General features: G+C 43.1%; 1 protein-coding gene across 3 annotated transcripts in view; it reads left to right on the plus strand.

Annotated features, from left to right (window-relative positions):
- Positions 1 to 27807, plus strand: part of LOC125454992 (dedicator of cytokinesis protein 2-like) — a 1138509-nt gene that overhangs the window by 64156 nt on the left and 1046546 nt on the right. For all 3 annotated transcript variants that reach the window (XM_059650434.1, XM_059650430.1, XM_059650433.1), the window contains exon 2: positions 13975 to 14058. In XM_059650434.1, the coding sequence (XP_059506417.1) occupies positions 13975 to 14058 (84 nt within the window). The remainder of the gene's footprint in view (positions 1 to 13974; positions 14059 to 27807) is intronic.

Genomic DNA, 27807 nt, shown 5'->3' on the forward strand with positions numbered 1-27807 from the left:
GTGTCCAGTTCTGGTCGCCCTATTGTAGGAAAGATGTGGAGGCTTTGGAGAGGGTGCAAAAGAGGTTTACCAGGATGCTGCCTGGACTGGAGGGCTTGTCTTACGAGGAGAGGTTGACTGAGCTCGGCCTTTTCTCTCTGGAGAGAAGGAGGAAGAGAGGTGACCTGATTGAGGTGTACAAGGTAATGAGAGGCATGGATAGAGTTGATAGCCAGAGACTTTTCCCCAGGGCAGGATTGATTGCCACGAGGGGCCATAGCTTTAAGGTGTTAGGAGGAAGGTATAGAGGAGACATCAGAGGGAGGTTCTTCACCCAGAGAGTTGTGAGCGCATGGAATAGTTTACCAGTGGTAGTCATTGAAGCGGAGTCATTCATGACATTTAAGCGACTGCTGGACATGCACATGGACAGCAGTGAATTGAGGGGAATGTAGGTTAGGTTATTTTATTTTTGGATTAGGATTATTCCACGGCACAACATCGTGGGCCAAAGGGCCTGTACTGTGCTGTACTTTTCTATGTTCTGTGTTCTAACCCTCATCATTTGTTGTGAAGCTGTGCACTGTTGCCTTGGATAGTGCATCCACAAACTTCTGTAGCTTCCCCTGTACATATTTTGCCTCCTCGGTAAACTCAAAAATAGAGTCAGATCTCTTTATCCTTCGAGGGACCCTTCCCTACCCTTTTTATCTGACAGTGAATCCAGCCATTTCTGCATTCTTTTCTGAGAGAATTTTCAGACCCAGATGCACTTTAAAAATCTCCCGACCCTACATATTTGAGAGACCTTCCTTCTCTGTAATGTGTTTGGAGTATCTCCCTGTCTGATAGTGTCCTGGACACATAGCTCATGATTTTCTGACACCTACCTAGTTAAGACCATAAGACATAGGTTGAATGGCCTTACTTCCACTCCTATCAAGTCCACTCCGCCATTTAAATCGTGGCTGATGGGCATTTCAACTCCACTTCCCTGCACTCTCCCTGTAGCCCTTGATTCCTTGTGAGGTCAAGAATTAGTCGATCTCTGCCTTGAAGGCATCTAACGTCCCGGCCTCCGCTGCACTCTGCAGCAATGAATTCCACAAGCCCACCACTGTCTGGCTAGTTGATGCTGGAAGGGCATTTCTTCTATTTCTGTAACTCAATTGTCTGCAGTTGCAGTAGCGGACAATATGCGATGTCATGTGGCAGGACATCCCAGAATGCCAGCATGTTATTAGCCTTGGGGAAAGCAACCTCCTGATTCAGGGTCAAGCATCACAGGACGGCAAGGTGGTACCAGTGGTTAGCACTGCTGCCTAACAGTGTCAGGGACCTGGGTTCAATTCTACCCTTGTGCGACTGTCAGTGCGGAGTTTGCTCGTTCTCCCAGTGTCTGCATGGTTTTCCTCTGGGTGCTCCAGTTTTCCCCCACAGCCCAAAAATGTGCAGGTTGGGTGGATTAGCCATGGAAAGTGAGGAATGGATAGGCGGGTGGTGTTGGGTCTGGGTGGGATGCTCTTCGGAGGTCGGTGCAGACTCAGTGGGTTGAATAACCTGCTTCCACACTGTAGGGATTCTCTAATTATGTTCCAACTCCTTTGAAGAACAATTTATTCTTGCATTGTTCCTCCAAGGGTTCAGTTGTAGTCACCATAAAATGATGCTGTGGGCCATGAACCAATTTAAAGAATGCCTTTACTTTCCAAAGCAGAATTGTGTTGGACTCAAAACATTAACCCTCATTCTCACCTCTCAGATGCTACTGGAGCTGCTAAGTTTCTCCAATATTTTCTGGTTTTCACTTCATTTTCTGTGTGTCTTGCATTTTTCTCCCCATGTTGGCAATGTGTTGTGACGTGGTTCCTTGGAAAGGTAACTGATCATTGTGGATCAGCCCATAGGTGTTTCAAACCTAAAGAACACCATATCCATGATCCTCCCCCAGGTATCAAAATGTCATCCATGTGCCATCTCATATTTTACAAACCTCACAAGATGTTACAGTTAGTCTGTTTGAGAAACCATCTGTGGGACTGAGGTGGTCTCAAATGACAGACTGTTGGTGCAAAATTGCCCAATGGAGTGATAAAACAAATAGGCAGATTCAATTGCTTGTCTCTGTGCATGAAACGTTGACCTTGCTTCCTCTCCACAGATGCTGCTGTCCCTGAGTTTCTCCAGCTTATTTCCATTTTTGTTTAGAAGTGAATGATTGTTTATCAGTTTGTGAAATAAATAATACCCATCCTTTTCTACCACTTTAAGGCCTGTTGCCTGTAGCGTTAAAATTCTTCCACCTGCCAATGAGGGTTGAATGTTGGATTCCCCCACTGTTACCGAAGCCTTGGTCATCATCTTACTGGCTTCGCCTGTTGGGTTTTGTCTGTTCAGGCATGCACATTGCCCTTTTCTCATTTTCGTTCAGGTTTTGTGATGTGAGCAGTGATGTGACCTTTCATTTAAATTGTTCTCATGGCCCTGAATGTCTCTTCTGTCACCATGTCTCTCAGTGCTCATTTGTTACGGTGTAAATATTTTTTGAGCTACTTTTTGTAACTTCAGGCCTCCTCAGCCCATCCTGCACATTACATTAAAAGATTCATTTTAAGATCGGAATCATAGATTCCCTACACTGTGGAAGCAGGCTATTTGGTCCACTAAGTTCACACTGACCATCCAAACTGCGTCCCACACAGACCCACCAGCCCCCGTTCCCTGTAACCCTGCTTTTCCCATGGCTAAACCACCCAGCCTGTGTATCCCTGGACACTATGGACAATTTAGTATGGCCAATCCATCCTGCACATCTTTGGACTGTGGGATGAAACTGGAGCACCCAGAGGAAACCCACACAGACACGGGGAGAATGTGCGAACTCCACATAGTTGCCCAAGGGAGAAATTAGAGTCATAGGGCCATAGAGTCATAGAGATATACAACGCAGAAACAGACCCTTCAGCCCAGCTTGTCTATGCTGACCACATAGCCTAAATTAATCTAGTCCCATTTGCCAGCATTTGGCCAATATCCCTCTAAACCTTTCTTATGCATATACCAGGCCAGATGCCTTTTAAATGTTGTAGTTCTACCAGCCTCTACCACTTCTTCTGGGAGCTCATTCCATACACGCACCACCCTCTGTGTGAAACCGTTGCCCCTTGGGACCCTTTTAAATCTTTCCCCTCTCCCCTTTTAAGCCTATTCCTTCTAGTTTTGGACTCCCCCCACCCCAGGGGAATTGTCCTTGTCTATTTACCCTATCTGTGCCCCCTATAATTTTATAAATCTCTGTAAGGTCACCCTTCAGCCTCCGATGCTCCAGAGAAAATACTCTCAGCCTATTCAGCCTCTCCCTACAGCTCAAACCCTCCAACCCTGGCAGCATCTTTGTAAATCTTTCCTGAACCCTTTCCAGTTTCATAGCATCCTTCCTGTTGCAGGGAGACCAGAATTGCATACAATATTCCAAAAGTGGCCCAGCCAATGTCCTGTACAGCCACAACATGACCTCCCATCTCCTATACTCAATGCACTGATCAATAAAGGCAAGCATACCAAACACCTTCCCCACTATCCTGTCTACCTGCACCTCCACTTTGAAGGAACTATGAGCATGCACTCCAAGGATTCTTTGCCCTGGCTCCGTAGTGCTGTGAGGCAGCTGTGCTACTTACAAAGTTTAGTTGTGAAAAGAGAGAGGCTGGGGTTGTTTTCCTTGGAGCTGAGAAGGACAACATTGAGATGTGTAATATTATGAGAGGCAAAGCGTAGACAGTAAGGAGGCTTTCCCCTTTGTGGAGGGCTCAATGACCAGGGGCAAAGATTTAAGGTCAAGGTTTACAGAAGTTGTGAGGAAAATCATTTTCTTGGATGGTGGGAATCTATTTCTCACTGCCTGCAAGTGTTTTTTTTCCATTTAATTGTGGGAAGCGGGCATCACTGGCTGACCAGAATTTTTTTGCCTGTCTCTTTGTAGCATGTGAGAGGGTGGTGATGAGTTGCCTCCTTCAGTCCCCGCAGTCCCAGAGCTGCAGGTTGACCCACCATGCTCTTAGGGATGAAATTCCAGGATTTTGACCCAGCAATAGTGAAGGAACAGCGATCAGGTCTGAGAGTAGCTTGGAGGGGGTAATTACAAGGGGTGATGTTCCCATGTATCTGCTGCTCTTGTCCCTATAGATGGAAGTGGCCATTAGTTTGGAAGGATTTGGAAGGACTCCAAGGAAAACTATCTCTTCTCACAACTAAACTTAGTAATTAGCACAGCTGCCTCATAGCACTACAGAGCCAGGGCAAAGAATCCTTGGAGTGTATGCTCATAGTTCCTGCAAAGTGGAGGTGCAGGTAGACAGGATAGTGAAGGCGGTGTTTGGTACGCTTGCCTTTATTGCTGTCTGAGGATCTTTGGTGAATTTCTGCAGTGCATCATGTAGATAGTAGTACGCACTGAGCGTCAATGGTGGAGGGAGTGTCGTTGGGGCTGCACTCATCCAGGCAAGTGCTACACACACTTGCTTTACCAGGCACACCGTCTCTCTGTCACTCACTCTCTCACTCTCAGGTACACATGCATACATCTCAAACACAGTGGAGGGAGTGGAAGTTTCAAATATTGGGACTCCTGAGCAATCTTCATCTGAATTTGAAATCTAATTTGAAAATTTGCCATAATTTGCAACTGACAACAAAGTCAGTTAATTGACAACTAATCATAGAGTCAGAATTGTACAGCACGGAATCAAATCCTTCATCCCTATATGTTTATGCTGACCAGATATCCCAATCTGACCCAGTCCCATTTGCTCCGTTTGGCCCATATCCCTCTGAACCTTTCCTATTCATGTACCCATCTAGATGCCTTTTAAATCTTGTAATTGTACCAGCCTCCACCACGTCCTCTGGCAGCTCATTCCATACATGCACCACCTTCTGTGTGAAAAGGTTGCCCCTTAGATCCTTTATAAGTCTTTTCCCACTCAGCTTGAGTCTATGTCTTCTAATTTTGGACTCCCCCACATTTGGAAAAAGGCTTTTCACCCTTTCCACACCCTTCATGATTTTATAAACCCTTATAAGGTCATCCCTCAGCCTCCGACGCTCCAGGGGGAAAAAAAATCCTCAGCCTATTTAGCCTCACTCCATAACTTAAACTCTCCAGTCCTGGCAGCATCCTGGTAAATCTTTTCTGCATCCTCTCCTGGCAATATCTTTCCAAAGAAGGGTGACCAGAATTGCATGCAATACTCCAGTGTCATGTACAGCTGCAACATGATGTCCCAACTCTTAGACTCAATGCACTGACCAATCAAGGAAAGCATGCCAAATGCCAGCTTCACCACCCTGTCCATCTGCAACTTCACTTTCAAGGAACTATGCACCTGCACCTCTATGTCTCTTTGTTTGGCAACAGTCCCCAGGCCCCTATCAATAACTGTATGAATTCTGCCCTCATCTGCCTCAAAATGCAACACCTCACATCATTCTAAATTAAACTCCATCCACCTCTCCTCAGTCTACTGACCTCTGCAATCAATTGTACATGGAGATAATCTTCTTCACTGTCTACTGTATCACCTACTTAGGAGTCATCTGTAAACGTACTAACCATGCCTCTATATTCACATCCAACTCATTTACATTATTGATGAAAAGTAGTGAACCCATCGCTTGTCACAGGCCTCCAGTCCAAAAGGCAGCCCTTCACCATCATCCGCCGGCCCCACCTTCAAAACAACATTGTACTGAATTGATTATCTCCTCTTGGATCCCATGTGATAAAACCTGACTTGCCACTTCATCTTTGAAGATCATAGATCAAACAATCACAGAATCCCTACAGTGTGGGAACAGGCCCTTCGGCCCAACAAATCCACACCTACCCTCAGTAAATCTTTTGGCTTTAGGATAATAGCTGGTGATAGCAATGTGAACAGGCACTTTGCTGCCTCCATTGAGTTCCAGCCAAAAACAACTTCTTTTTGGGGCAGGAGCAGGCGGAGACAATATGTCGACTAGGGCAGGCTGGTTTGTGGATTTTGGGAAGGAGATAGAAGCGGACGGTGTGGGGTTGGGGATCAATGAGGTTGGAGGCTGTGGGTGGGAGGTCACCTGAGGTGATGAGGTTGTGAATTCTAATGCAGGCCCTGTTGATTATGCTCAGAACCCATTTGGCTCACTAATGCACTTTTTGGGGCATTCTTTTAACCAGTGACGCTCATATCTAAGGAGTGGAAATAGGAACAATGGTGTTACAGTAATGGATTATTTTGGGGACTTCCGCCTTCACTCTACTGGATTCTCAGCTGTTCTGCCTTATCCTCACATTCACCTGCACAATACCATGAAATGAATGCAGTCTCTACCATTACTGTTTGAACACATTCATGAACACAGAACATAGAACAGTACAACACAATATAGACCGTTCGGCCCACAATGTTGTGTCGAACTTTTGACCTAAACCTAAGGTCTATCTAACCTCCACGCCTACCTTATACTACCATTCATATGCCTATCTAATAGCTGCTTAAATGCCCCCAATGAGGCCGACTCCACTACCCTCTCTGGCAATGCATTCCACGTCCCTACCACTCTCTGAGTAAGGAACCTACTTCTGACTTCTCCCTGTATCTACCTTGACTCACTTTAAAACTATGTCTCCTTGTGATAGCTATCTCCACCCTAGGAAACAGCCTACTCTGTCTATCCCTCTGATCATTTTGTACATCTCAAAGACACCTCTCATCTCATGCAATGCAGGTGAAATTGTGCAGAATGCAATTGATGGGGTGTCAGGATGCCTAAGAGTAAAGAAAGCTTTATTATAAGTCCAGTCAGTTCAACACTTTCCTCCTGATTGTCCTAATGTTAATTATGTGAAGGATGACTTACTCATTGCATACCCCTGACATTGGAATCAAGGTGAGGGAAAAAAAACTCCATGCATATCCACTTCTGCTTTTTGTTTTCAATTGCTTTGTGAACAATATATATTGTAGCTTGCACTCAGTAAGCAGACACAACCAAAATATCGAGCCAGGAATTGGAATCTAGAGGAAGCATTCGTCATAACGTGTTCTTATCACAATTCCTGGCGAACATGTGATGTACAGATTACTGGCTAATTTAGTGAGGCCACAAATCCCAAAAGTCATATTTCCATTTATATCAGAGTTTGGGTGGAACAGTCTTTTTCCACCGCAGCATAGGCCTGTTACATTAAACAACTTGTTTTCATTCATTTGTGGGACAAGGGCATCGCTGGCTAGGCCAACATTTATTGCCCAGGAGGAGGAGGAGATGGGGAGAATCTGCTCTCTGGTTGTCCACAGTGCCTGTTGGGAGGGTAGCGTCAGATTATTAATCCAATGACAGTGCAGGCTACACACTTTGAAGTCACAACTGAGATTTGGAAGGGAACTTGCAGGTGCTGGTGTTATCCACAGAATCCCAGCAGTGTAGAAACAGGCCCTTCAGCCCAACAAGTCCACACCAATCCTTAGAGCATCCCACCCAGACCTATCCCCCTGTAATCCACCTAATTGACACTTCCCTGAACACTACAGGCAATTTAGCATGGCCAATTCGTCTAACCTGTACGTCTTTGAACTGTGGGAGGAGACTGGAGAATCCGGAGGAAACTCATGCAGACACGGGGAGAATGTGCAGGACAGTCGCCCGAGGGTGGAATTGAACCCTGGCCCCTAGTGTTGCGAGGCAGCGCTAACCACCGAGCCATCATGCCGCTCTATGCATTCTTATGTGTCTGTGTCCCTTCTTGTTTTAGCTAGTAGACATGGTAGGTTTGGAAGATCATACTGAAGTACAGTCAAGTATAATAACAAACTGCATGATCGCTGTTTTAAAAAAAAACTATCTGGTTTATTAATGTCGCTTAAGGGAAGCAAATCCGCCGTCCTGGTCTGGGCTACATGTTGGCGCAACATTGAGGGCCGAAGGGCCTGTTCTGTGCTGTATTGTTCTATGTTCTATGTTACACCATCTGGTTGACTCTGAACTGCTGTCAGTGCATTTAGGGATGGGCAATAAATGTTGACACTAGCCAGCAATGCCCATGTCCTGTGAGCAAGTTTGTCTGAAAATGAATGTTGAGGAGTTGCTCGAGTGCATCTTGCAGATGGTACATACCACTGACAGCGTGTGTTGGTAGTGGAAGGAGTAAATACTTTGGAAGCCGATCAAATGGTCAACTGTGTTCTGGCTGGTGTCAAGCTTCTTGTGTTGTTGGAGCTGCACATAACCAGTTAGGCAGAGCCCTCAGCATTTCTTACCTGTCTCCAAATACCGTTTTGGAACTTGCAAATTAATCCTTTAATTGCATGTTTATTTTGGTGGATCGCAACAGTAGTTGACGATGACGTGTGACAACTTTCTGACAGTTGGACTGTTGGACATGCACATGGACAGGAGTGAATTGAGGGGAATGTAGGTTTGGTTATTTTATTTTTGGATTAGGATTATTCCACGGTACAACATCGTGGGCCGAAGGGCCTGTGCTGTACTGTTGTCTACGTTCTCTGGGCCTGAAGCCTTCGAGGTATCCAGGAATTTTTGGGGACAAAATAATTACAACATTTTAAAGATCATAAGGCCTCAAAGTATTCCATTTGAGAAGAGGAGGGGGAGGCACAGTTATTTACAACCTGCATTAATGACTAGGATGAGGAAAATGATTGTACCATAGCCAAGTTTACAGAGGACACAAGGATCAGTTGGAACGCAAGCAGTGAGGCTCACATAGAGTCTGCAGAGATTGAGTGAGTGGGTAAAAACTTAGGAGGTGGAATACCAGGTAGAGAAATGTGAGGTTATGCACTTTGGGAGGAAGAATAGAGGAGCTGAATGTATATTTAAATGAAGAAAGACTACAGAAAGCTACAGCACAGAGGGATTTGGGAGTTCTCCACAAATCACAAAAAGCTAATGCTGAAGTTCAGCGGATGTTAGCGAAGGCAAATGAAATGTTGGCTTTTGTTTCAAAGGGAATAGTCTGTTAATTTGTGGAGGTTTTGCTAAAACTATGCAAGAGACTAGTCAGATCATAGCTGGACTACTGTGAACAGAATCCGCACCCCCATTCCCCATCCCCACCTCCGTCTCCGTGCCCCACCATCCAAAGAAAAATATACCGGCATTGGAGGCAGGCCAGGACGGTTCACCAAGTTAATATCAGGTATGGAGAGACTGTCTTAGGGATAGCATGAGTAAGTTGAACCTGTACTCATTGGCACAGGAAAGAATGAGAGGTGATCTTATAGAGACTTGTAAAATTCTTAGGGGGCTTGGCAAGTTAGATGCGAAAAAGTTGTATCCCCTTCTGGAGTGTCTCGGAGCAGAGGGCATAATCTCAGAGTAAGGACTTGGCTTTGCGGTATCCATGATTAAGATAGACACATTTTTAATGAGCAATGGAACCAAGGGTCGAGGGAAAATGAAGTTGAAGATCATCAGATCAGCCATGATCTCATTGAATGGTGGAGCAGAATTGATGGGCTCAAAAACTGCTTCTACGTTCATGGTCTTATTGCATTAAAAGGATAACAAATATTGCCATTGAGCGAGCTATGCAGCAGATGCAATTTTTAAATTGTTTAAGTTTAGTTAGGGCATAATTTAATTTCAACGGTGCAACGTTAGAGTTTGCCACTCTGATCCGTAATGGAGTGACTGTTTTAAGAAAGTAAATAGGTGTCAATAATATTCCCTTGCATTTGAAAGGAAGTGATGCCAACGTGCCTGTTTGTTCCAATTGCATAGCATGTAATTTCAGAGGTACTACAGAAATTCACCAAGGCACCTTAGGTAGCTCCTTACAAACCCCATGACCACTTTCATCTCAAAGAGCAAAGAGCTGCAGTTACATCCCCTCCAAGCCACTCATCATCCTGACTTGGAAATATACCACTGTTCTTTCAGTGTCACTGAATCAAAACCTTGGAACTCCCTCCCTTTCGGCATTGGAGGTATACTTACCGAAAATGGACTGCAGCAGTTCAAGAAAGCAGTTCAGCTCCATCTTTTCAAAGGGCAATAAATGCAACTGTCACATCCCATCAATGAAGAAAAATGGACAAAAAGTGTAAACAATGAATTCCACAGGCACTACTTGAAGAAAATATTCTTACGATGTCTTGGTTAAATACACCCGACACTGCTATAATGAAAAACATCATGGCAAGAAAAAAATCATTATTGCTTGTTGTTTTTCCCCTTGGACTGATTTCCCTTTCCTTCTAATTTAACCAGCTGCACATCACAGATCCAACATCCAATTTGCACCCCATGGATTGTGAACTAGTTTTCACCCACTGACAAACCTCTGTAAAACTAATAGTAAGGCAAATCATTCTTAATGATTGAGGTTTCCCAAGCACAGTCTCACTTGACCTCCCCCTCACTTGTTGAACAGAGCGCAGTGTAAAATACACCGATCTGACATGAGTCTCCAAATTTTATCCACTGCACCTTCACATTATAATCTAAAGTCAGTCAACCAGAGCTTCTCTGAAAACTTAATTGTGAGCTATCAATGTCATGCTGGCTTCTGCTAAAGTGTTTGTTCCTGAAGACTGTGAATGAAGCCTCTTTAAACTCTCATTAGTAAATATTCTAGCCCTTTCTATGTCCAATACATCAGACCTGTGCCAGTCATATTCTGTTGGCTCCAATGTATTGGGGACCCAACTGGACGTCTGTTCCTATGAAGCTCAACTGCTCTAAACAGCACAGAGATTATTTGGAAATGAGCCAAAGAATGTCTTAGCTTTGCAAGATGAGGCAGACACTGTTCAACACATATAATTGTGAGAAAAGAAATGGAGGTGGTTCAGTGGATTTCAGTTTCATGAGCAATGGAATCTTGAGAGCTCATGGACAATTATACCAACCGCTTCCTGCGTTCCACCTCTCTTGACAACCCGCAATGAATCCTTTGCTGATGATTTAAAGTTTGCATCACGCTTGGACAGGATGGTTAAAAAAATGTTTGCTCACTTGCTTTCATTGCTCAGTCCTTTGAGTATACGAGTTAGGATGTTAAGTTGAGGTTGTACAGGACATTGCTAAGGACTCTTCTGGAATACTGTATCCAGTTCTGGTTGCCCTGTTATTGGGAAGGGTATGATTAAGGTGGAGATGGCTTACCAGGATGTTGTTGGGTCTGGAAGGTTTGAGTTATAAGGAACATCGTGTGCCGAAGGGCCTGTACCATGCTGTACCTTTCTATGAAGGCTGGATAGGCTGGGACTTTTACTCACTGGAGTATAGGAGGTTGAGAGGTGACCTGATAGATGTTCATAAAATAATGAGAGGTGTGGATACAGTTGATGGTTGTTGCCTTTCCCCCAAGATAGGAATTTCAAGACCAAGGGACACATTTTTAAGGCCCGAGGAGAGAGGTTTAAAAGAGACATGACAGGCAGTTTTTGTTTTACACAGGGGATGGTTCACATGTAGAATGAACTTCCTGAGGAAGAGGTGGATGTACGTACAGTTACAACTTTTAAAAGACAGTTGGTTGGATGTATGAATAGGAAAGATTTGGAAAGTTTTGGACCAGGATCAGGCAGGTGGGACTAGTTTTGTTTGGGATTATGTTCTGCATGAACTGATTGGACCGAAGGGTTTGTTTCCATGCTGTATGACTCTGCAATTGAGATGAAAGTAACAAATGTCTAGGTGCAGGCTATTTCATGGTCATCCTTCCTCACTTGAGGGGTCTTTGTGCATGTGCCTTCCACATTTCCATTTTTTGACCAGCGTTGCAAGAAGCAGACCACGTAGGCTTTTGAGAAGAATACTTGGATCAGTGGCTGTATGCAATTCTCAGCATCTGTACAGGCTTGCAGTCCCTTTTTCTGTTGTGTGAATAGTCTGCTTTAGTCCCATCGTGTAAACCAACCTTCCATCCACTGCTTCCATCTATCCTTCTTGCTGCTTTGGGAAAGCAACCAACATCAATGAACCCTCCCACCCCAGTTATACTCTCTTCCACTATCTTACGTCAGGCAGAACATATAAAAGTTGGTATGCATCCACCAAAAGATTCAAAAATAGCTTCTTTCCTGTTGTTATTAGATTTCCGACTGGACTTCTCAAATGTTGATGTCACTCTGTTCTCTTATCCCTATGAATTTTGTATGGTGTGATCTGCCTATATTGCATGCAGAACAAAATTTTTCATTGTGCCTTTGTGCATGTAACAGTGAAACAAGTCCAATCAAATTCCAGTCTGATCTTGAGCCACTCTTTGGAGAAGGAGGCAGCCAGCATCAACTCTCTCCATCACTGGTACTCAGTAGCAGCAGTGTGTACAATCTACATGGTTTATTATAGGAGCTCACCAGTAATCCTTTAGACAGCACTCTCCAAACCCATTACCACTTACATCTTGATGGACAACAGCAGCAGATACATCGGAACATCATCCCCTGCAAGTTCCCCTCCAAGCCACACCATCCTGACTTGGAAATATATCTCTGCTCTTTCACTGTCGCTGGATTGGAATCCTGAAATTTCCTCCCTGATAGCTTTGTGGGTCAACCCGCATCATGTGGACTCTCGTGATTCAAGAAGGCAGCTCACCACCACCTTGTCAAGGGCGATTAGCAACGAGCAATAAATGCTGGCCCAGCTAGTGATGCCCACATCCTACTTGTGAATGGAAAATAAAGACAAGTCTGAGAATCACGACTGGGACTGGCAAACATACTCACCAACAGGGCTGCACCCAGTTGAGTGAGCGCTCGGACCCCGTGGTAGGTTGCCTGTCTTATATCCAAGCCCATGCATTGCTGGAATGTGAATGGTTGCTGTTAATGGAATGCCAAAGGCACTAGAGTGGAGTGAGTAGTTCATGTGCGGCATCAAGGGAGTGCTGCATTGTTGGAGTTGCTGACTTTTAGATATATTAAAGCGTTATCCCATTTGCCCTTTGAGGTGGAAAATAAGAAAAACAAGTCCCGCAGCAACATTTGATGGAGATCAGGAGAGGTTAGCTATCAGAAATAACTTTGCTGAATTGGGATGGCTTTCTTTAGAATGGGAGAGACTAAGTTAACTGAAGCCTTTAAAATTGTAAGGGTCCTGGGTAGGATTTTTCCTATTCGGTCTATTTTAGCAGCCAGCTGAGATAAATTTTAGTTGACTCAATGTTAGCTCTGTTGTCTTCCCATAGATGCTGCCAGGCCTACTGAATTATTCCAGCAATTTCTGGTTTTTGTTTTTTTTTTGTTTTATATTTCAAAATAATTGGTAGAAGGATTACACGGGAGTTGAGGAAATTGTGCATGCAGAGTGGTAGGGCTTTGTAATTTACTCGTAAGTGGACATTGAAGGGGAAAAAGGACTCCTCACATTCTGAGTAGTTGGTTACACGCTGGAATTGCCAGAACGTAAAAAGCAACCCATTTAGAATTCAAAACCGAGATTAGCCTGGATAACTCTTCCTTTTCCAGCAAGCATGTTTACAATGGGTCAAATGGTCTCTTTCTGTATCACTCTCTGGAGTGGGACCAAAGCCCACAGCTTCCATGACTCAGCAGCAAAAGTACCATCCATTTGAGTCAGATTGATACCTTTCAGCACATTGCAGCTTGCGGAGTTGTGTAGCTGTGTAACATGAGCATGTCTGCACCCCAAAGATAATTCATCGTATGAAGACAATTCAATGTAATAAGACGCTTTGTATAAATGTCAGTATCTCTCGGGTTGGTTTGCTCGGCATTCATTTCTGACTCAGCCATTTGAGATTAAATATTTCCTTCGGAATAGTAATCTATGCCATCACTTAATGACTACTGTGTCAACATGTTGCATCTTTTATTACAGTGTCATTCAACAGAGAATTTTGTGTCCCATTTTTATTAACACCAGTTTGAAACATAAATCTTTCATCTTGTGTTTGCTCTGTCACTTTCTCACCAAATCCTATTTTTCTTCCTAACTTTTTATTTTACATCTTTTTTCCAGCCGTGTGGAATTTCAAAGGGACTCATGAGCATCATATCCCTCTCCAAATCGGAGATACGGTCAATATCCTCCAAGCATGTGAAGGTGAGTGTGCACTCATTACAAAGATCAGGTTTGTGTCAGACTCTGTGCTGGGGTTTCTAGTGTGATGTACTTCGCAACAAACAAGCAGCTAAGTGAGAGCAGCCAGCTAGGTGAAGCTTTCTTGGTGTTTCCTGAATGTTGTGAATCAATTCAGTCAGGGTGAGCACAAAGGAATTAAGTTCAAAGTCTTTACAGGATAAGACAGTGTATTCATGAAAGGTTGCCTCTGAAAATGTTTAGGTTGACTCTTCAGGGCAAAAATGATATCCTGAGCAGGAATTGAGGTTATTGCTGTTTTTGCTTAATGCTATAAGAGATTCAAATGCAATGGAATTATCTCATAGAATATTATAGCCCATTCAACCAGTCAAGACAGTGCAGGCTCTTTTAGACAACAGGAAAGTTAATGCCATCCTATATTCTACAATTCTTCTTCCTTCAGGCATTTATTCAGTTCCCTTTGGAAATTCACTGTTTAATTTAGTTCAACAAACATATCACACCTCCCATCTTGGTCTATTCCTGAAGTTCAAGGCACTGCAGAAGATAGCATTCAGCCAATATAGAGTTACAGAGTCATACTGCACAGAAACTGACCCTTTGGTTCAACTCTGCCAAGTTTCCCAAACTAACCTCATCCCACTTGGCCCATGTCCTTCTAAATCTTCCCCATTCATGTACCTGTCAAAATGATTCGTTTTTAAAATGTTTTAACTGCATCTAACACTTCATCCGGCACATGTAATATCAAGAAATGCTTGAAGGCAATGGGCATTGTAAAGTGTATAGGCTTGATCAATATTCTGGAAGTGGTACTGAAGACTTGTGCTCCAGAATTAGCTATGCCCCCTACTAAATTGTTCCAGTACATCTATAGCACCGACACCTGCTTGACAGTATCGAAAATAAATTATTCAAGTATATCCTGTCCATGAAACACATGACATATTCAATTCTGCAAATAAATGTTCTAATCTTGATTATCAGCTCAATGATAGAATGTGTGGTTGACTGTTCTATCAATATCTCTTCGCAATAATCTGCTCATTGACACTTCCTGTGATAACACCCTTGAACTCTTCAGCCTGTACCGCCTCCAAGTTTAAGATCAGATGTATTGGTACACTGGCATCTGCAAGTTCTCACCTTCATGTCACACATCATGCTAACTTGCAAATGATGTTGCCATTCCTTCATTGTCACTGGGTCAAGATTCTGGGGCTCCCTCTCTAACTGCACTGTGAATCGACCTCTACAACATGGACTCCAGTGTTTCAAGAAGCCAGCTCTCCACTATCTTCAAAAAGGTATTTGGAGATGGACAATAAGGTCCAGCTTAGTCAGCGAAGTCCACAGTCTGTGAAAAAACTAAATAAACAAAAAATCTGACAAATCGCCATTATTTGTTTCCACAATGAGGCTTCTCTTCCTCCTCCTTTTGCCAATTGGTTCTACCCTTCAATGTACCTTTAAACATTGGGACCTTTTTCCTTTTTTTATTCAATATGATTTTTGCAGCTTTAACAAATGTTCTTCTAGCCTTTATACTTCAACTCTACTTTGCTCAGTCTACCTGTGTAACTGAAAACGCTTGTCTCTAGAATGATTCTAGTGAATCTTTTCTGTATCTTCTACCGAGGCTTCTTATCCTTTCTAAACTCTGGTTCCCAGAAACACACAGACACCGTTCCAGCCAGGGAGAAGTTAATATTTGTATCTGGACATCACCTGATTTCCTAACCTCTAAGTTTTGTGTCAGACTCAATTATAACTTAGTGCAGGTGGATGGATTTTGAGTGGGTTAAAATAGGGGTCAGGATCATGTACCTAATTTGTAAAGCCCAGCAGTCCATTTGCTTTATTAACTGTGATTGCTAACTTGTTCTGTTGCCTTCAATTATCACTTCATAAACATCCGAGGTCTCTTTGTTCTTGCACACTCATGGTATTTTCTAATCAGTCTGTTCACTGATGTGACTACGCACCTCTGGAGCAAGTGAGGCTTGGATCTGGCCCTTCTGGCTTAGAAACAGGGACATTGCCACTATGCCCCCAGACCTTTATGATGTTTAATCACATCATGTTTTTCATGTTAAATCTCATCTATCTTGTACCTGGACATTCCATTAATGCTGTTTGTGTTCTTTTGAAGTCTATTTTCCCTTCCTCACTGTTTATTACGTTTTATTATCTGAATGGTGGCAGTTTAGGAAAGGTGTGAGGTGCAAGGAGTGCAACAGTCGCTGAAGGTTGGCTTGCGAATTCAGCAGGCAGTGAGGAAAGCTAATGGCATGCCGGCCTTCATAGTAAATGGATTTGAGTATTGAAGTAAGGATGTCTTGCTGCAGTTACACAAGGCCTTGGTGAGGCCACACCTTGAGTATTGTGTGCAGTTTTGGCCCCCTAGTCTGAGGAAAGAAATTCTTGCTGTTGAGGGAGCCCAGCGAAGGTTCACCAGACTGATTCCTGTGAAGAAATACTGATTTACTGGCCTTGTACTCACTGGAACCTAGAAGGATGAGGGGGATCTCATGGAAACATATAAAATCCTGGTGGGACTGGGCAAGCTAGATAATGGAAGAATATTCCTGATGTGGGGGAAATCCAGAACTAGGAGTCACAATCTAAAAATAAGGGGTAAGCCATTCAGAACTGAGATGAGGAAGAATCTCTTCACCCAGAGAGTAGTGAACCTGTGGAATTCTCTACCACAGAAAGCTGTTGGGGGCCAATTTGCTCGATATATTCAAGAGGGAACTGGACGTGGCCCTTGCAAGTAAAGGGGTACAGGGTTTATGGAGAGAAAGCAGGAATGGGATACTGAAATTGCATGATCAACCATGATCCTATTGAAGAGTGGTGCAGGGTAGAAGGGCTGAATAGCTCGCTTCTGCACCTACTCTCAATGTTTCAAATGTGTTGTATGCAAATTGTGCTCTGTATCTTCCAACCAAGGAATTAATGCTTTTTGAAAGCAGCGGTGGTCTGATGGCTGAACCTACAGGAATTCCATTGTTACTTGGTGGAAGAATAGAAAAGCACGCATTTACTAGGGATCAGGAATGACAGAGCAGTTTCCCAGAGTGCAGCTGGAAATGTTCTCTTTACTATTGAGGAGATTTAATCAAGGTGTTGGAAATGATAAATTTTTATCCCATGCGTCGGGCGAAACTGTTTCGACTAGCGGAAGAGTTGGAAATTGGAAGATAGATTTGAAACAATTTGCAAAGTGCCATTGAGAGATGTGAAGGTTTATTTTACCCAACGAGCTATGTTCTGGAAATCACTGTATTAAAGTCAGTCGAAAGAGATTCAATAGTAACTTTCAAAAAGGAACTGAGTATGCATTTTTTAAAAAAGTGTTGAGCTACACTGGGAGAGTGAAGGAGGAGGATAGGTTGCCATCTGTTTCAAAAGCCAACACAAGTCTCTTTTGAAATGGGGTCTCTTCCGTGTTGTATGAATCAATGAGTCCATGATAGTATAGTCAAGGTTGAGGTATTATAGATTAATCTGGGACTTGAAAACTGGAGGAAATGGTTACTGAATTTGCTAAATGTCAAGGATTACATTATGGCTGTGGAAACCATCCATAGAGGGAGATTCTTCACAAGCTTGAGCTCTGGGTTTGGAAAACGGCACTGTGGCTGGAGTATCTATTGTGCAACTGTAGAACCTGGAACAGTACAGCACAGTACAGGCTCTTCGGGCCACAATGTTGTGTCAACCTACTATCCTAGTCTACGATTAAACTACCCTGCATACCCTACGTTTGACTATCATCCATGTGCCTATCCAAGAGTCGCTTAAATGTCCCTAATGTACCTGATTCCACTACCACTGCTGACAGCGCATTCCACATGCCCACCACTCTCTGTGTAATGAAACTACCTCTGACATCTCCCCTGCACCTTCCTCCAATCACCTTAAAATTATGCCCCCTCTATTAATAGTCATTTCCACCCTGGGAAAAAGTCTCTCGCTATCCACTCTATCTGTGCCTCTCATCATCTAGTACACCTCTATCAAGTCACCTCTCATCCTTCTTCACTCCAGTGAGAAAAGCCCAGCTCCCTCCACCTTTCCTCTTAAGACCTGCCCTCCAGTCCAGGCAGCATTCTTGTAAGCCTCCTCTGCACCCTCTCTAAACCTCCACATCTTTCCTATAATGAGGTGACCAGAACTGAACACAATATTCCAAGTGTGGTCTAACCAGAGTTTTAGAGAGCTGCAGTGTAATCTCACTGCTCTTAAACTCAATTCCCCTGCCAATGAAAACCAACACACCATACACCATCTTTACAACACTATCAACTTGGGTAGCAACTTTGAGGATTTTATGAATGTGGACCCCGAGATCCCTCTGTTCCTCCACACTGCCGAGAAGCCTGCCATTAACCTTGTATCCTGCATTCAAATTCGACCTTCCGAAATGAATCACTTCACACTTTTCCAGGTTGAATTCCATCTGCCATGTCTGTGCCCAGCTCTGCATCCTGCCAATGCCCCATTGCAGCTTACAACAGCCTTTCACACCATCCACAACTCCAAGAACCTTCGTACCATCAGCAAACTTACTAACCCACCCTTCCACTTTCTCATCCGAGTCATTTATAAAGATCACAAAGAGAAGAGGTCCCAGAACAGATCCCTGTGGAACACCACTCGTCACCAAGCTCCAAGTTGAATACTTTCCGTCTACTACCACCCATGTGGAGTCTGTAGATTTTTTTTCCTTTTTTGATTCACTGGATGAGGGGCATTGCTGACTAGGTAGCATCTTATTGCCATCCCTAATTGCCCATATGGCAGTTAAGAATCAACCGCATAGCTGTAGGTCTGGAGTCACATGTAGGCCAGACTAGGTAAGGATAGCAGATTTCCTTCCCCAACAGACATCAGTGAGCCAGAGGAGTTTTTCCAACAATTGACAATGGATTCACAGTCATCATTAGATTCTTAATTCAATTATTTAATTCAAATTCTACCATCTGCTGTGGTAGGATTCAAACCTAGGGTCCCCAGAATATTATCTGGGTCTCTGGATCAATAGTCCTTGATAATACCACTAGGCCATCGCCTCCCCTCTGTGGGAAGGTGGTCACCCCGCAGGTCAGAAAAGTGCAGGCAGGATGAGAATGGGTGATTGTTAGGCAGTCAAGGCGAACCAGGCATGTGGTGCTGGAGTCGTCCCGAGTACGTCATACTTGTTCAATTCCAGAAGAATCCAATAGCAGACCATCACATAGGTGTCTCTGAAACATTAAATGTGACCCCAGGATGGTGTGTTGCCTCTTGGGTGCCAAAGCCTATGTCATTGCAAAGTGGCTGCAAGACTTCTTTTTTCTAAGATAGGGGTCAGTCAGAGCTTATGGTCCACGTTGCAACCAACATAGTTAGGCAAGAAGTGAGGCCCTGAAAGTAGAATTCAGGAAGTTGAGAAGGAAATTAAAGTGATCAAGTTGCCAAAAATAGTAGTTTCTTCGTGAATCGGGAGATATTCAGAACAGAGGAGCTTGGAAGGACCAAGGAAATGGAAAACAGAATAAGAATGCAATCTCGCAAGAAACATAAAAATGTCTTGCAAAAGCTTGTGTAGGTATGTAAAGGGACAGAGGCAATTTTATAATGGGGAACTGAGAAACGACACAGAAGCTAAATGATGACTTTGTGTCTGTTCTCAGAGGAAGATGTAGGAATTATCCCAGAATTAGAAGTTTAAGTGACCATTGTGAATGAGAAGTTAAAGTTTGTACAGGAGAAATTAATGAGGCTAAAAGTTGATAAGTTTCTGGTCATAATATTCAAAATCCCAAAATGTTGAAACAGATGGTTGTAGAAATAGTCAGTCCATCTTCCATCTACATATATTTGAGAATGATTCACACAGATTGGAGGTTTGCAAATGTCATCCCATTATTTGAAAAAGGAACAGAAAAAGAAACAGTGATGAGATATTCTGGGCCCGGGCACCAGGCAAGTAACAGAGCCTTTGGGACTGTCGATCCTGGCCACTGAAGAGTATCTATCCCCCTGACCGTACTATCGCCAATTACATCTCCATTTCTCTTTTCTCCCCTCTCTTAAATGGCTCCCTGTGTCACAAGGTTATGGTCTGTTTGCTCATCCTCCAATAGCTCACACTCTCGTCACACAGGCAGGAAGAATCTGAAACCTGTTAGCCCAGCTCAAGGGCTGGGGCCCCCCTAGCAGTACCTCATGGATCTCTCTACCTGTGACGTTTATAGTCACACCCTCCTGTCTCTGCCCAATGATTGATTTTGCAGTAGTCAATCTAAGGGTGTGACTTCCTCCTGAAACATGGCATCCAGGTAACTCTTTATCCCCCTTCCTGATGTGTCACATTGTTAGAAACTCAGATGCCTGCTCATCAACCCTGATCCAGATTTCCTTGTGTAACCAACACTTACGTTAGATGTGGTCACAATGAACCACAATTGTATCCACCAAGTCCCATATCATGCAGGTACAACATATTTCCTGGTTCAGCATCTCTACTTTAATTATTTCATTCACAATTTGATGTTCAAACATTTTCTATTTTAGTTTGGAGCCTGTAAGTATTTCTCCTATTTATCTTCAATCTATGACAGATCGCCAGATTAGTAGCTATCACCTACCAAATAACTGATGGTTTACCTTTGGTGCTGGGTCCCTGATCCTGGGCTCTTATTTTGTCCTGTAAAAAAAATCATAACCATGAGTCAGAAAACAGGAAGCAAAAAGACCCTATTCCCTTCCACACTGAACTCCCAACTGCCTTCAAGTTACCTGAATGAAATATTCACTTGGGCTGTGCCTCACTCTGGATGTGATCTCTCTTTCCTGACTGTTTGAAGCTTACGGATGGCTTTAAGGTAGATTTTGGAGATCTGAAATGCAAACAGCAGCTGGTGATTTGATACAGGAGACTTAGTCAATTCACTACGTGGAACAGAGACATTTAGAAAATCTCCATTTTGCGTTTTTCAGAAGCAAAGACCTTTAAGTCAAAACGAGTGCACGTGACGGTGTTTTAATATGGTGGCTATGTTCGACTAAATAAACTTTACTGTTTTTGACTGCATCAGTAACTGATTGCACTGATTAATGGTGTAAAGGTTAATTAAAGAGACAACTCAATGCCCACCAGTCACTGCACTTGCCAGGAATTTCAGTGAAAGGCAATTTAAACCGTGTAATTATGAAATGAATTGAATTGGACTGAATTGAGTGCATGCATAAGTGAGCGATTGCACTGACTAACTAAGGTGAAAAACTCAATCCATAATCAAGCAACTCTTGTAAAAATATCTTATAGGTGGGGTCAGACAATGTCAGATTTACAGTAAAAAATAATCTAAAAACTTGAACAAGCAGCAGTCATGGCAGTAAGGATTCTGAGGACCACTTCAAATTCCTTGGGGTTGTTAAATCAGTCTGGCTTACCCAGATCGTGCTATAAGGACAATATGCATTCATTTGAGATTTGGTGCATCCTATTGCTGGGTCTACTTTCTGCTCCTCAGGTGAAAGAAAGTGGAGTACAGGAGGACTAACTTTTTATGTTCACTCTTGGGAGACGTGTGTCACTAGCTGGGCCTGTGCTCATTGTCTGTCCCTAGGTGCCACCTTGAGAAGGTAGTAGTGAGCTGTCTTCAACTGCTGTAGTCCATGTAATCTCAGTTAGATCCATAATGCCCTTGAGAGGGGATTTATGTAATTATTTTCACATCTTCGGAATATTTTAAACCAATGCAGCAACACTTTAAGCCAATGTGTCAGTTTTAAGATGTAGTCACTCCTGTTTGTTAGGCAGTCATTGAGATGTACTGCTTGGAAACAAACCCTTCGATCCAACACATTCATGCTGACCAGATATCCTAAAGTAATCTATTATTTGCTAGCATTTGGCCCATCTCCATCTAAATCATTTCTGTTAATGAACCTGTCCAAATGTCTTTTAAATGTTGTAACTGTACCAGCCTCTAATACTTACTGTGGCAGCCCATCCCATACATGCACTACACTCTGCATGAAAAATTTACCCCTTAGGTCCCTTTTCAATCTTACCCCTTTCACTATCAGGGAAGGTGATGGCCTTATGGTAGTATCGCTTAATTGTTAATCCGGAGACTCGGGTAATGTTCTGGGAACCTGGATATGATTTCGATCATCTGCTGTGGTGAGATTTGAATTTAATAAAAAAAATCTGGAATTAAGAATCGAATGATGACCATGAATCCACTGTCGATTGTTGGGGAAAATCCTATCTAGTTCACGAATGTCCTTTAGGGAATGAAACTGCCATCCTTACTTGGTCTGGCCTACCTGTGACTCCAGACCTACAGCAATGTGGTTGAGTCTTAACTCTGGGCAAGTAAGGATGGGCAATAAATGCTGCCTGGCCAGTGATTCCCTCATCCTGTGAATGATTTTTTTTTAAAAAAAGCCCCTTAAACTTGTGCAAAAGTCCAAAACTAGAAGGCATGCCAGGGAAACAACCTTGGCTATTCACCCTGTCCATGCCCCTCATAATTTTATAAATTTCTATAAAACCACCTCTGATAGATGGTCAGAAACAGTGTGCGTGGGGTGGATGTGTGACTGTTTGAGGGATGTTGATGGACTTGACTTTTTATGCCGCAGTTGAACAGGCAGATTGAATCTCCACTTAATGCCTTTGTTGAAAGACAGTACCTCCAGCAACTTGTACATAATTGTACTGGCTATCATTTTATAAACCGAGGAACAGGGAATTTGGACACCACTTAATTACTGAGCCTGTTCTCCAGTTAGTGAGACACAGCTGAACTTCGTAGATGCATACTTTTTTTCCATATCCCTTAATGCATTTAGGGACAGTCAGCTCAGTTGGCTGGATGGCTTGTTTATGATGCCAATGTCTATTCCAATGGCATGAGTTCACTTCCTGCACCAGCTGAAGTTACCATGAAGGACTCCCTTTCTCAATCTGTTCCCCTCACCCAAGCTATGGTGACCTTCGGGTTAAACCACCACTGGTCATCTCTTTCTCTAGCAACAGAGCAGCCCTATAGTCTGGTAGGACTAAAGCAACTTTACTTGTTATTTAATACATTTAGATACTGCATTTTTAAATTTTATTTATTCACAGCATGAGGGTATTGCTGGCCAGGCAACATTTACTGCTTATCCTTAATAGCCCCTGAGGGCTGTTAAGAGCCAACCACATTGCTTTGGTTCTGGAGTCACATGCAGGCCAGACCAGGTAAGGATGGCAGTTTCCTTCCCTTAACGACATTAGTGAACCAGATGGTTTTCCCACAATCAACAATGGATTTGTGGCCATCATTATGCTGTCTAGAATTCTAGATATTTATTGAATTCAAATTTCACCATCTGCCATGGCGACTGGTATCAGATTTAAAATTTATTCATTTAAGTATCTAATTTAAAATCTTTAAAACTAGTCCAACCTTGATTATTTAGTGCTGATGAATGTTTAAAACTTCAAATTGCTCTCTTTATGTGTCAAAGCATTGCCCTTTCTCACTCCTGAAAATAATACCAGTAGATATGAGCTAGGTTTTAGAAGTTCAGTTTGCTCCCTGCACGAGCAGCTCTGTAACATCCTCTTAGTCTAGTCCTATTACCTCAGGACCGTTAATTCAGAGAGCCAGGTTTTGGAGTCCTGATTTTGAATCCCACCTTGGCAGATGGTGGAACCTGAGTTTGATAAAAGTCTGCAATTAAGATTCTAATGGTGACCACAGATCCATCTATTTGACTACTGCGCTTTAGGGAAGGAAACTGCTGTCCATGTCTGGTCTGAGCTACATGTGACTCCAGACACATAGCAATGTGGTTAACTCCTAACTACCGAGATCTGTGCACATCTCCAACTCTGCCCTTTTTGAGTTCTCTGATTTTAGTTGCCATTCCTTCAGATGCCTGGACCCTTTGTTCTGGAAGGACCCCGATTAAATTTCTCTGCCTCTTTGTCTGCCTCTCCACTTTTAAGGCATTCCTAAAAACCTAACTTATTGCCCTCTGCAGCCTGAATGCCAAGTTTTGTTTGATACCCTTCATGCTGGCGTGCTGGACATGTTTTTTATCCATTCGTGGGATGTGGGATATCTTTGGCTGAGCCAGCATTTATTGCCCTTCCCATTTGGCCCCTGCGAAGGTGGTGGTGGTAGTGAGCTGCCTTGTTGAACTGCAGAAAGTTCATTTAGGATGGGTAGATTCACACTTAGTACTCTGGGGATTCAGGTTTTGGGGATGTTGTGACATCGGGAATATGTGAATTTCTGCCTCATCTTGCTGTTGGTCCCACTCATCGGTTGTTCGAGTGCAGTTCGAAAGATTTCCATGAGGATAAAGTTGCCATCTCTTTACAGTGGACATTGGGTCCCCAAGGGGTTGGATTATGCACTCCAAATCCTACGTTTATTAAACTTACTCCCACCAACACTGGTCCTGGACAGAAGACAGACCCCACGCTGTGTTGGCAGGCTTCACTGAGAAAGCCCGTTGCAGTCCTGTGATCAAATATTTGACTAAACCTAATATGGACCCTCTACTGGTAATTTATCATGGTATTCCTGAGAATCTCTTCGTCACTTTGAATATCAAGAGAGAAAACAAAGGAAAGCACCAGATAGCAACTAAAAGAAAAACAAGTTGATGACCACTCTAGAAGTTGTAATTAAAAAACAAAAATAACATGGATAGACTCAGCAAGATATATGGGCAAGAGGGAAAGCATTTTAGAATTGGATGGATGTTTTATTAATTACATTGGAAAATTACATTGAAAAATAGCATTGAGCCAATCAAGTCTGCTCCAGATCTAAGATAACAAGGTGAAGAGCTGGATAAACACAGCAGGCCAAGCAGCATCAGAGGACCAAGAAAGCTGATGTTTCGGGCCTAGACCCTTCTCCATGCCACCTTTCTTAAATAATGGCACATTAGCCACTGTCCAGTCTTTTGGCACCTCACCTCTGGCTATTGATGACACATATATGTCAGCAAGGGGCCCTGCTATCACTTTCCCTTATTTCCCTTGCAATGGGATAATGAGGCTAAAAGTAGAAGCAGGATGTTTTTTTTTCATTGGATTTTGAGTATCTGTTTGGTTGTTCTTTAAAAGGATTCAATTTTTATTTCTGATATTTGTAATAAAGCTGTTTCAAATTGTTTTTGTACAATGTAACATGGTTTGCTTTATTAGCTTGTGTGTGCAATAAAGTTTGGTTTTCTTTCATCAAAAGTCCATTGGTACCTCTTGTGAAGGTTTTCAGTGAGTGATGGATTATAAGCTTCCCCTTTTTTTACTGAGTTGTCTAGTATTACCACTCATTGGGATCATAACATACCTCTGACATTGGGGTGGGCTGGTGGCACCTGAAGAAGGAATAGAACCTGCATCCCTGGTGCCATGAGACAGCAGTGCTGTCCACTGAGCCATCAGGCTGCCCTATGGTGTTGGAGTTAAAGAACTGGGATCTGCCTCACATTTTCTCTCTCCTCCCGTGCAGTAACCTCCTGTTTCCTCTCTCCCTCAGCTGTTCTGGATCCACTTTCCTGATTAGGTTGCTGATGCCTTTAGAGTTGCCAGAAGGGAATGAGTCAACCAGCTGCTGGGAATGAGCATAGGGTCCACAGATTTGTCCCTGACAATCTGCTTGAGATCATATTCGGCTGGACAGTATTTAGAATCCATTTCTCTGCTCCTGCAACTGCACATTGTCTCCACAAATCAATCCTCTGTTGTTAACATAACTGTCTGGCTCGGGGTGCTTCAATTTAAAAATAAACAGACCATGCACTTTGGATGCAAACAGTCCCACTGTAACAGTTCCAATGTGGAGACTAGAACAGAATCCATCTTTATCAACAACCTGTGGCAACACTTATTTAGTGATCAACCACAGTGAGGGTCTGAATCTATGTACACTTCGGTAAGGGTTGCTGAGGTCTGGAATTTCTTCTCCATCTGTCATTCAAAAAACACCTCACATTAAATGCAGAGATAGTAAAAACTGCCAATGCTGGAGTCGGAGATAGCACAGTGTGGAGCTGTGAGGACCTGAAATGTCAGCTTTCCTACTCCTCTGATGCTACCTGGCCTGCTGTGTTTCTCCAGCTCCACACTGTGTTACCACAATAAATGCAGTAAGACATAGCAAGGCACTTTAAAGAATTATGATCTGCCAGAATTTGATGCGGAATCGGGTGAAGACCGATGACCAAAGGGTTGGGGCAAAGAGCCGAGTTTTAAGTAGCAGATAGAGCAGAGAGGGCTAAAAAGAGAGGTAGAGAGGTTCACTGAGGGAATTCCAGAGCTTGGGACCTGGACATTCTCAGTATGGGTGGAGGCGATGGCCAAGTGGTATTAGAACATAAACATAAGAACTAGGAGCAGGACGAGGCCATTTGGCCCTTTGAATCTGCTCCGCCATTCAATAAGATCATGTCTGATCTTTTTGTAGACTCAGATCGACTTCCCCGCGTTCTCACAGTATCCCTTAATTCCTTTATTGTTCAAAAGAAAATCTACTTTAACTTTAAAAATGTTTCCCGAAGTAGTATCAACTACTTCACTGGGCAAGGAATTCCATTGATTAACAACCCTCTGAGTGAAGAAATTCCTTCTCAATTCAGTCCTAAATCTGCTCCCTCTAATCTTGAGGCTATGCACTCTTGTCCTATTATCGCTAGACTGTTAATTCCAAGACCCAGATAATTTTCTATGGACCGGGGTTCAAATCCTGCCATAGCAGATGGTGGAATTTGAATTCAATAAAAAACCTGGAATTAAGGGTCTAATGATGACTGTGAATTCATTGCCAATCGTTGGAAAAACTCATCTGGCTCACGAATGTTCTTGAGGGAAGGAAACTGCCATCCTTACCTGGTCTGGCCGACAAATGTTTCCAGACCCGTAGCAATGTTGTTGACTCTGAAATATCCTTTGGGCAATTAGGGGTGGGCATTAAATTCTACCTGGTCAGCGATGCCCTGATCCCATGAATGGATAAAGAAAAGAAAAATGCTTCCAAAGATGGAGTGAAGGACTTCATAGTTGTACAAAATCAGAAATTGCAGGAACACAGTGGATTGTAACACGAGAGGTGATCTTGCATTCAGGCAATGAATTGATTTGACCCACTTCACGAGTGGTATAGGAGGTGTCCCGCTGTCTTCAGTTTTGGCCCTCTCTATAAATTTTTAAAATCCGATTGTCAGCTTCTTCCACCCCATCCCCCGTTCTATTCCCAGGAAGCAACTCGGGAGTTTAATGCTAAGGTGCTATGTGAATGTGAGTTGGGGAGTTTGAGAATGACTTGGAGGCAGTTATGAAAGCAATACTGTTATCACACACCAGCTGCTTTCGGTGAGGTCACAGGCTTGAAAGAAGTATGGACTATCAGAAAATTTACTTCATGTGTCATTGGTTTTCTGATTTTCGGCTTTCCTGCCTTTCAGGCAGTTGACAGTCCCGGGATTTATAACTTAGCAAGTGTTTTCCAACAGCTTAATCTTGGTGGCCCGTGATGGTCTGTTCGATTCGAACAACTGAACTGTACTCCACTGTTCACAAATGTTCTAAAAGTGGAAAACATATCATTTGTCATAAAAACCAAAAGAACTGTAGATGCTGGAGATCAGAAACAGAAACTGAAATTGCTGGAAATATTCAGCAGGTCTGGGAGTATCTCTGGCGAGGAAGCAGAGTCAATGTTTTGGGTCCAATTAAGT

The sequence above is a fragment of the Stegostoma tigrinum genome, chromosome 1, assembly GCF_030684315.1.
Source record: "Stegostoma tigrinum isolate sSteTig4 chromosome 1, sSteTig4.hap1, whole genome shotgun sequence".
NCBI lineage: Eukaryota > Metazoa > Chordata > Chondrichthyes > Orectolobiformes > Stegostomatidae > Stegostoma > Stegostoma tigrinum.